The 10726-nt window shown below is 39.4% G+C and overlaps 1 protein-coding gene across 9 annotated transcripts in view; it reads right to left on the bottom strand.

The window, feature by feature from the left end:
- Positions 1 to 297: 297 nt before the first annotated feature.
- MBNL2 (muscleblind like splicing regulator 2) overlaps positions 298 to 10726 on the bottom strand; it is a 151619-nt gene continuing 141190 nt past the window's right edge. For 8 of the 9 annotated variants that reach the window (XM_065896031.1, XM_065896033.1, XM_065896034.1 and 5 more), the window contains one exon: positions 1830 to 1957. In XM_065896031.1, the coding sequence (XP_065752103.1) occupies positions 1830 to 1957 (128 nt within the window). Of the gene's footprint in view, positions 1958 to 10726 lie in introns of all 9 variants that reach the window. The other variant, XM_065896032.1, reaches the window with a different exon arrangement.

The following is a 10726-nucleotide window of genomic DNA, read 5'->3' as shown; positions in this document are numbered from 1 at the left end:
AATTAACAAAGAAAAAAGAAAATAAGTTTGAATGTTTTAGGCAAGTTGTAGCATAACTACATTGTTATAGCTGAGAAAATTACAAATATCAATAATACATAAAGATGAAACTACCAAAGAAATACAAGTTAGATACAATACTTTCCCACAAATTAAAACAAATGCAACAATACAAGCACTATGTAAGATTACACTTAGAATGTGATTTTTTTTGATAGGGTTATCAAATCTATGATATAAGATAAATAGTCATTAGACTTTGACCGACATTAATTAAAATGGCAGATTTCTTTTTCCTCAAACAAAGATGATATGGTTGGTGCATCTAGTTTTCAGAACAGGCGGTGGTGCCAAAATTTAAAATATTTTACATTCAATCTCAAAAGTCAAAATACTTCAATCACTAATACGTTCACAAAGAAAAGGGATGTTTTAAACAATTACACATAATAGTAATTCATAACAGCTGTTTCGTTTTTTAAACAATAATTTAAAAACTATGTAGGTACTGTATAGGCTATGTGCAACATATAAAATGTGAAATATGAAATATTTGGTACGATAGTGCTTAAAATAAACTTTAAAACAAACTTTCTGAACAAAATTTAATTGTATCGCTATTACCTTGAAGATCAACCAAGTATTTAAAAAAGTAAACAACATTAAAATATGTTTCATCCATATATAGTATATATATATGTATGTGTATATATATGTATGTACTTGTATTAAAGTTTTTTATACTTTTGAGACATAAAATATGCTTTAAGGTGAAAGAATTAAAAGAACTATTTTTTCCATGCTGTAGTCAGTTACAACCTTTTAATCCAACTTTTGAAATGCAAAACAGTAATGGATTTTTTAAAAAGTGAAACTATCTACTTTTTGTTTACATAGTAATTTAGATTAAAGTCACAGTCAAATTTTCAGTGACTAAACTCAAACTTACTTAAATTAGAATATTATACAGATCTCCTCACCTACAGCTTCCTTGTTTGTCTAGGTTTTTAGTTCAGAAGAGTTATTCTGTAACAGGCAACCGGATGGTGAGTTTGAAAGACTAATCCTTTTGATTAGACTGTTGGCATGGGCCTCTCATTCTTGTCAAGCTGGATGAAGTCTGGCAAAATCTAGGCACTTCTACAAAGTCTCTCTTATAAAACAATTTTAAAAATATACTTGTAAAATAATACCTTCAAGACTTTGTTTGGTGGGGTATGAAGATCATACCGTGCAAAGTTTCTTTTTCAATCTAGTTAATGTTATTCTAGAATCACATGATTCAATGCGGCATCTCCAGGCAAACCAAATACCACACTTTGATGTGTCCCCAGTACTTGTGCTTGAATTTCCGTTCAAATTTTAGACCTGCAGGACAGGTAACGGTTTTACTTCACTTCTCATCTTTGCTGCAGCATTCGTGTTGTCAAGAAGTGAAACAGCTTTGATCCAGTAGGTAAATGAAATGACAGTAATTGAAGTTAGAATCGAACCTGCCCTTGGAATAGGTTTTTTGTTTTTTTTTTAACTAATGCTAATTGTTTATTGCTAACTTTGAAATATTCTGAGTCAAAATGAGTAAATTGGTTGGACTTTCTGCATCAGCTATAGTTATGGAGATAAGACAATATTCCTAGGACAGAAACTATGTTTAGAAACCCTTTAAAAGTAAACTTTATCCTTTATGTCTTTAAACATCACAGCTGGTCTCAGGTAGTTAACTATCTTAGGTTGGAATATACTAAGCATACCATATTTAATACTCATATATGATATAGCAGCACTAGCTTCTTAGAGTTGTGGTCTGTCCAGAAGAACTAAATCTTTATTTAGCATGCAGTTTGTGGCAATTCTATTGAGGAGGAAACAGGATAGTATGTACAGTAACAATGTTTAGTTATTCTCAATGCAGATTCTTGGCATTCCATTCCGTTTCTGCTGATTATTTCAGAATTATCTGTTAAAGAAAAAGACAAGTGTGATTTAGACATCCTTCTTGAGGGAAGATAGCTAGTTTAAGTTTTACTCTTTGAAGATAGACATTTAAAAATAGGAATTTCCTGCAATTTCTCATAGTTTTGATGCAATTATAATTTTGCACAATCCCCACCCTTCATGCTGAAAATGTTTACACGTAAGCATTCTGCTGTGTGACCGCTGTAAAGAATGATGATTCCAATGCACACTGTTTTCTGTAAAACTGTGACTGCATATATATGGGCATGCAGTGTGTTTAGACCTTAATCTCTTCTCTTAGTTTTGGCTTCGTATCTCTTTATTATACATTCAATTCTCATTCAATTAACATTTGCTAATGTGATCAGGAAGTCTAATCAAAGAATTAGTTTGTACGTGAAAGGTTCTTTGTAAAGATTAAATATAAATATTTTAAAATGTGTAACAAATTAAGTAATACTTATCTATTAACTTGCATTTATAATTCAAAGATATGTTCCCATCAAAAGTAATTTTGTTCCCAAGATACAATAACAATTAGTTTCAAATTCAGGAACCGTTTAAATGTCCCATATTAAAGAAACAAGAAATAACATTCTAATAAAGCTGTTAAAAACAGTCTTGATAATTCCAAAAGCACAGATAAAACTAAACTATCAAATGCAAGTTTGACATAAGTTCATTTCCAACTTCATAACTTTGCAAAGGACAGGGAGTTTGCCCTGTGTGACCCAGTCAACTAAATGTCAAGCTTAAAAGCCAAGCTTTTGACACATTCTAACAAAAATATTTATTCTTTGTGCAATGCTTTGACCAAACTTTGTGCAATTAATAAACAAAATGTTTATTTATTAAATAGCCAAGAGTCTTCGTTTTCCAAATAACTGGTAAATATTCTTTATGGTCAAGGTCAGCCAATATTCCTACACACTGGGATCCAGTTCCCAATAAAAGCCTCATTTCTACAAGTATGATTTCTTATCCCATATGTCAGAATTTATACATGTGGATATTTTTTACGTTAAGTGGGTATTTCTGCAGTTAATATAAAACAGTTTTAGTACATACACTTAATTTCTCCTCTGAAATAAATATGAGTATCCTTTATTTTATTGGAATATACAGATATGTATGGAATTGATAAAAATAGAGGAAGAATTCATGTATGTTAAATATTTATACTAAATGGAAACTCAAAACTTTGGATAACAGCAGATCACTTTTTTGTTTTTCAAAAAGTTCTAGGAATTTAAAATTAATTGGGAAAAAATATCTCATGTACTGATATACAACTAAAAATAATGAGATATAATGGTTTATATGTAAATATTATCATCATACTGTCTTTGAACAGTCATTGCAAATAGCTAACATTCAAATTCTTCAGATGGCTATATTATAGCTTCATTCTTAGATTTAGATATTTGATTATTAAATAGGAATTATTCTATTTCATCCCTTAGCTTCAATCTTGTCTATAAGTTTTCCAAATAAGAATGTGCCCTAGGACATCAGATCATGTTTTTCTTTTGTCTTTCTTTTCACTTTAGCAGAAGCCTCTCTAAAATATTTATGGAAAACAAACTTGCAATTTCTTAAATTGATATATATAATAATATATGCTTTAGAACATATTCACATTCTTGCTTATTAACTGAAATGAAAATGCCATATAGGATGAAAATTCCCAACCACCTGGAAAGAAAAAGTATCCTACAGAGAGCCCAGCAATGGACAAATCTGTATTATAGAAATTAGTTAACAATGCTTTGGACTTGACTTTGACAAACAGACGTGTCCGGCCACCCAGATGTAATTGAACTGTAAATCAGCCCTGAAGTTAACTAGAAGCATTAACTGGGCTCACCCAGACTGCTTTGCCCCTCTGCCTCAGCCTACACACCATCCGTTGTATGGATAAAGACGTAAATAAAAATGACCTCTGGTACTACTGAACTCTCAGCCGCACTGCTTCCTGGCATCTAGGCCAGAAAACTCTGGCCATACCCTGGTCTATGTGTTGGGCTGTCTTGAGGACTGTATGTGTGATATTAAAAAATGAATTACATCCCCGCCAGCTGTGAGCTTCAAGAGGTTTAAGAGATTTGATCTTAGATGGTAGGAAAGCTATGGGTGTTTTTTGGTGGTAGCATTTTTCTCAGAAATACCGTTTGATTATTAAATATTTTCCTGAGAAATATAGCTTGTTGGTACAGTCTGAATTAAGTGTACTCTGGGGTGAAATACATTTTGGAAATATAGACAGATCAGGAATGCAGATGAGGACCGGTTCCCCAATGAGAGCCTCTTGTTGCACTCCTGCCCCTTTGATCACTGCTTCTGATGTTAGAAGGCACATGACATTACAGGTCGTAGGGCCCACGGGGAGGGGAGGACAGTTTCCAGCAGGATGGAACCTCTGGAGGGAAGAGGAGGGCCAAGTGGGCGTGTGTCAAGCGGGAAGGGTGTGGAGAAGCTGTTTTGAGGGAAAGAGGGCTCTTCTGTCTAGTTTTTGCTATGGCTTTTCTTTAGTCAGATTATATTTTTAATTCACATCAAAAAACCATAATTTAAAATAAGATGAATAGGTAATCTTGTGTTTCCCTGTTGCCTCTCTTCGGAGATTCTCTTCCACACCAATTCAATATGAACATATAAAATAGGTTCTATATATGAAAACTTCTTCAGCCTCCATTGTAATTTCAATGGCCAGGAGGATCAAAAGCTTCAGGAGGGGGCTTCCCTGGTGGCGCAGTGGTTGAGAGTCCGCCTGCCGATGCAGGGGACACGGGTTCGCGCCCCGGTCCGGGAGGATCCCACATGCCGCGGAGCGGCTGGGCCCGTGAGCCATGGCCACTGAGCCTGCACGTCCGGAGCCTGTGCTCTGCAACGGGAGAGGCCACAACAGTGAGAGGCCCGCGTATCGCAAAAAAAAAAAAAAAAAAAAAAAAAGCTTCAGGAGGTACCTGAATATTTCAATATAGATACAAAATTCCTAAAAGAACAGGCTTATATGTGGTCCCAGAACATGGGCTCCAAGTCTGATATTGACAAGTCCTAATCCTGAGCTGGTCTATTTTAAAACAATGGTTAATTAAACCACAGTTCACCAAAGTGACCTCTATAGACTGGCTGTCAGTGGCATCCTTCCTGCCCTGAACTCATCAAAACTGAGGCTGATATCCAAAATTCCTTCCTCAACCTCCAGGCACTGCAGCCCATGCTTTTTTGGAAAGGTCAGTCGAAAACTCCCCTGGGGACTGCCAGCATATGTAGAGGTCAGAGAAATAGCTACTACACTAGGTCCCCTAAAAGTCCCCTCCCTGAAGCATCGTTATTGTCTCTGTTTTAATTTTAATAGATACTCCCCTGATTTTCCAGGAGGTACTAAGAAATTTTTATCAAAGCCTTAAGAGCTATGTCAGTATTGCCGGTCATATTTCACAGACATGGAGAAGGCAGCATGAACAGTGTCAGCTGGCTTGCACAGTATACCAAGTACTTGTGCAAACCAGCATGAGCTTAGAGATGTTAGCTCACTCTGCTCCCTGGCATGGGAATCCCCTCCAGGGTGTAGTGACAGTCTGGGATGGGACCAGGAGACAGTGATTCCAAAGAGCAGGTCTGCGCCTCTCAGGGTGCCAGTGGAGGTCAGTGCTCAGAACCCCTCTGGGAGCTTGGGAATCAGGGAAAGGCGAGGCCATGGGGTAGGGCCTAAAGCAAACAGAGCCTGGAGCACTGGATGAGAGGCAGCAATGACAGTGTGCAAGAACCAGGTGCATAGCAACTGCTGATGGACCTGTGGGCTGCTAGGCTCCCTGCTAGGTCATCCCTGCCTGGGTGGTCAACCACATCCTACCCTAGGCCTCCTCCAGACGGATGCTGCAAACATGTCTGCTTATGACAGCAGAAGCCCCTACCCAATCAGAGTTCCACCGCTTCAGCTTCTAAGGGGCCCTGGCAAGCTGTATCATAGGAAAGAAATCGAACATATTGAACAAGTTGTATTTCTGTTTATCTCTCTGATAGACTCAAATAAGTATTATTTTCTATAACAGAATCATGATGAAGATGGGGATTAAATTATTAAAATAAGATTCTAGCTAACCTTTTATGGTAAATCAAAATCTTGAACTGAAAGCATTATTTTCAATTTCTTTTTCCACTAAAAGGAGAACACACAAAAATGAGAATAGCTGATGCCCACCAAATCGGTGATTCTGTTTTTAAGACAAAGACACACTTGATCTCAAAAAATGATTGCGTCCATAAATCTTCAGTGGACCCTCTAGTCTTTTTGCGGTATGCGGGCCTCTCACTGTTGTGGCCTCTCCCGTTGCGGAGCACAGGCTCCGGACGTGCAGGCTCAGCGGCCATGGCTCACGGGCCCAGCCGCTCCGCGGCATGTGGGATCCTCCCGGACCGGGGCGCGAACCCGTGTCCCCTGCATCGGCAGGCGGACTCTCAACCACTGCGCCGCCAGGGAAGCCCGGACCCTCTAGTTTTAACAAGAGTGTCTGCAGGCAAAAGTATCAGTTGGCTGCAACAGAGTCTACCAAGCAATGAACATCTCCTTCAGGTGGTTGGATTTAAGAATGTAAAGATTCTGCTTAATCCACATCCGTAAATGATTCCCATATGAGCCCAGGACACAATGAGTCTCATTTGTATATACTGAAGACAAAATATGAATGGCCTCAAAGAACATTAAATGGGTTGTTTCCCCACCAAATGTGTTATGAGCAGCCATTTAATAACCCCTGCATCCCCAGTGAAATGCCTACCGTTGACTCACAGTGCAATGGCAGTCAAGCTCACTGCAAAGAGGACCGGGTTAGGCACTGCCTGAATGCTAAGCCTACTGGGGCTAGGCAGGAAATGGGCATAAGTGGGTGGATCAGCCTGGAAGTGTGGCAGATGGAAGCGCCCGTGCCTAGAAGGAATGGAGCAGCAGGTACTCACCTCCAGCCACCTGTCACCTGCAGAAGCCTGGGCTCTATAGTGCCTGACCTTTCCATCTTCCAAAAGAAGCTGGAAATTCAGCTGCTGATTCACATTACGGAAAACAACTCTGTATGGGTCAGATATATCTTTGGGCTGAATTCAGCTCTGAGCTGCTAGTTTGTGTTCTCCTTGAGCCTTACTTTCTTGAAGGAGATATCTACTAAGCCTGGATTGCTAGCTTCCTGAGCCGGGCCGTAGCCAAGGCTGAAGGCATCATCCAGGGAGGCAGCGCTGGTGATGGTGGGCGGGATCAAGAGAGCACGTCTAATGGGGAGTTCATCCTGCAACTTTCAGACATTTGGCTTTCACCCAAAGGAACAGGGTACTTGACCCACCGGCACCTTCTACCTAAGAAGAAATTACTGACCTCCCTTGACTGATTCACCAGATACGAAATATACATATTGCCTTGTCTTTTCCAAGATGATGATGGATTCAGAATGAGCCATCATGTGCCCTTACCTTTGGTGTGCACTTGAAAAAGAGCTGACCAGAGTGAGAAATGCACTCGGTTGAAAGCAAAATAGTCTGTGCAGAAGCTAAAACACTGAACTTGAAAGCGTGAATACCACGAACTCAACAGCGGAACTAACTAGCACTCAGGCAAGAGGGTTCAAAGAAGATAAATCAACATATAATTTCCTCAGTGCTTCACAGGTATCAAGTATTAATACTTTCTGAGTTTTCTACCTTGTGGCTGATCTCCAGGAAATGTACATATAAATAATTTTGGAAATTGTGAGCTTCTAGATGACTTCTAGACATGTTCGCACTTCTTATGTCAGTGTGTTCATTGCACACATTCAGAGATGTCAGATGAGTTATCCTTTAAAATGTTAGTTCAGTAGTAAATTCAGTAAGAACTCTTACTGCTTGGCTTAAATGATAGAAAAAAACATTTCAGTGAAAAGACCAACTGTTTCTAGGGATCCAAACCACGAGAAACAGTTAGAAAAGAGGGCTAATGAATGTTTCAGTTAAACATTCAATACTAACTGTCTTTGTAACGTTGAGTTTGGAGAGGTAGATATAATATACCTTATCAAATATCTGTGTGGCCTTGCTGAAATCTGAAGGAATCTCAGTGGATCTGCATACCACTAGCATAAGAGCTCAAGCAGACATTTCCAAGCAGGGCTGTTGCATTAACTGGGTCCACAGCACAACCAAATTTCATAAGGACAGGGGCACTGTCTCATTCCTCTTTAGATCCCTAGTAAAAAGGATGGGACTAGCTATATAGGAGGCACTTCTTAATTACTGGTTGCATGGATGGCTGAATAAGTAAGAACTTACCGAGGCATAATGCCACAATGTTGGCAACTACAGAAGACCAACAGGCCTCTCACAAGCAAGAGGTTGCAGTGGAGGCAGGAAAAGAACCCCTTGGAGAGTTTACATCTCTTACCCTTTCAGAACAGCTAAGGCTTCAGGAATATCCAAGAAAAAGAAACATTCATCCCCATCCCCCCACCCCATCTTCTATATAGATAAAAGGAAAAATATTCCAGGCTGGGGGCAGAATCACTCAGAGAATGGAAACATGGCAGATAAACAAAAATGGCACCTGAAGAAAACTTCTAGACTTAGAATATTTCTTAGAAATCTCTTCTCATGGTTACAGGGCCCTGTTTCCTCAGAAGATAATTAAAGAAAGGGATGTTTCACTGTCTCCTTAAACAAAACTTATCATTAATCTAAAAATAGACAACTGGATGGAATTTCCTAAAAATATGGCCAAGCTAAGGAGGCCAGCCTGTTGCTCACCATCCCAGTATCTTTGTCTTTATTCACGGTATTCTTCTTGTTCCTCTCACTCATGTTGCTCTTCGCTACTTTCCACTGGTGTTCCTCCGTCCTCCAGGCCCTGCGTTATTTAATATTCTCTGCATCTTCTCCCTAGCGCTCCACACGTCTTCTCCATGGAAGCCTCTACTGTCTGAAATTCCCTGGTTTTGTCTGAGAGGTGAAACTTGTATTTTGGTTGAAGCAAACTATACAAAAGCAGAAAGACATTTGTACATCTTTGGCTGCCAGAGAATTCTGTACTTAATTCTAGGGTAGATTACTATAGATTAGCATACTATGAATTATTAACATCGAAAGCAAATGCCTTTGGTTTCTTGGTGGACATATGTTATCAGAGTAATTCTCGTGATATGTGTTGATCAATGAACACTTTCAAGAACTTTGACTTATTTCATGACTATTCGTAAATTTTGTTTTTGAAGATTTTTTTTGATGTGGACCTTTTCTAAAGTCTTTATTGAATTTGTTACAGTATTGCTTCTGTTTTCTGTTTTTGGTTTTCTGGCCGCGAGGCCTGTGGGATCTTAGCTCCCTGACCAGGGATTGAACCCGCACCCCCTGCATTGCAAGGCGAAGTCTTAGCCGGGGGACCACCAAGGAAGTCCCAGTATTTGTAAATTTTAATTGTATAAAAAGTTCAAAGATAATTAGAGGTGCATGAAAAGACACTTTGAAAACCAGTCACATTCATTATTTGAGCGGTGCGTTTTTCCAGGGCAGGGCAGGGTCTTCTGCCGTATTTGACTTGTTTTCCAAGTGGAGTTTTATTTATACAGAAAAGGCATATACTGGGTTGTGGGAGAAAATTCTCAAGTGTGACAACCAGTTTCACTCTTGGGAAGAGCAACCTGAGGTTGGTGGGAAGGCCCACAATATTTAGCAGAACTTAAAGGTACTTCAGTGCAGATTATTGTTTTGCCTTCTGTCATTAATATAAAGTTTACACTTAAAACTCTAATTCTTCTGTTTTCAATGACATATCACTTTGCTGATGACTCACGACTGTCTAGTATTTTCCACTCTACGATATTTGAACAAAAAGACTTTTCAGATATACTTTCTAAGAATTATCATTTAAAATACTACTAACTGAGTTTTTGTATGAAAGGCAGTAACACTGGCCTCACTGAAAATTACTGACGAGGGTCCACCCTGGCGATTGATATCATCTGGATAAAATACATACATGGAACTGCTTGATTTGAGTAAGATCCCACTCCTTGCATGAGTCCAAGTCACCTGGGAAAATCCAGCCTCTTGTGAGTATTGCAGCGATGCTTTGATCACGATTCCCAGCTCCACCCCTGAGGGAACGCTGAGGCTTACTTCTGTTGCTTTCATGGTGAGACGGGAATCTACACCTCAGATCATCTAAAAATCCATACATCATTCATGGGTGACTTTTTCTCCAAAATGATATTTATGAGGAAGAAAGGAAAGGCATTGGAGAGGAGCTTTTCTATTCCTCACCCTTCCCCCTGTTGCTATAGCAGTGTTGAAAAGAAAATCGCTTTCGGGAGTGTTGTGTGCTCATTCAGGAAGAGAGGGGCTATGAGACCATGTTTGCTCTGCAGGTGCCAGAGCAGGTCGAAGTAGAACAAAATGCTAGATTGGAAGGGCCACACGACAGCCAGGAAAAAAGAAATTGGCAAATCAATTATAGCATCCAAGGCAAATGCGAAAGAGGGTGGTGTGAATGCATCTGGTGGCCACCCAGGACCAGGTTCCAGCTTTTACCTTCCTATTCATCCTCTGGCATTCTTGGTTCCACACCGTACATCCCATTCCTACTCCGCACACCTTCCCCAACAAACATTCCAATCACGCCATGAACCATAGACTGTGGTTCCTCTACCCTCAGCTGGTGGAGAAGGTGAAGGACTTTCCTATCACACACTGTCTGGGGCTTTGGGTTAAGCATATGCTTTTGGCATCTTTCTTGAATTCTAAAGATGTG

The sequence above is a fragment of the Phocoena phocoena genome, chromosome 18 (assembly GCF_963924675.1).
Source record: "Phocoena phocoena chromosome 18, mPhoPho1.1, whole genome shotgun sequence".
In the NCBI taxonomy this organism is placed as follows: Eukaryota; Metazoa; Chordata; class Mammalia; order Artiodactyla; family Phocoenidae; genus Phocoena; species Phocoena phocoena.
The sequence above is the reverse complement of the archived record's forward strand: the minus strand, read 5'-3'. Positions and strand labels throughout refer to the sequence as shown.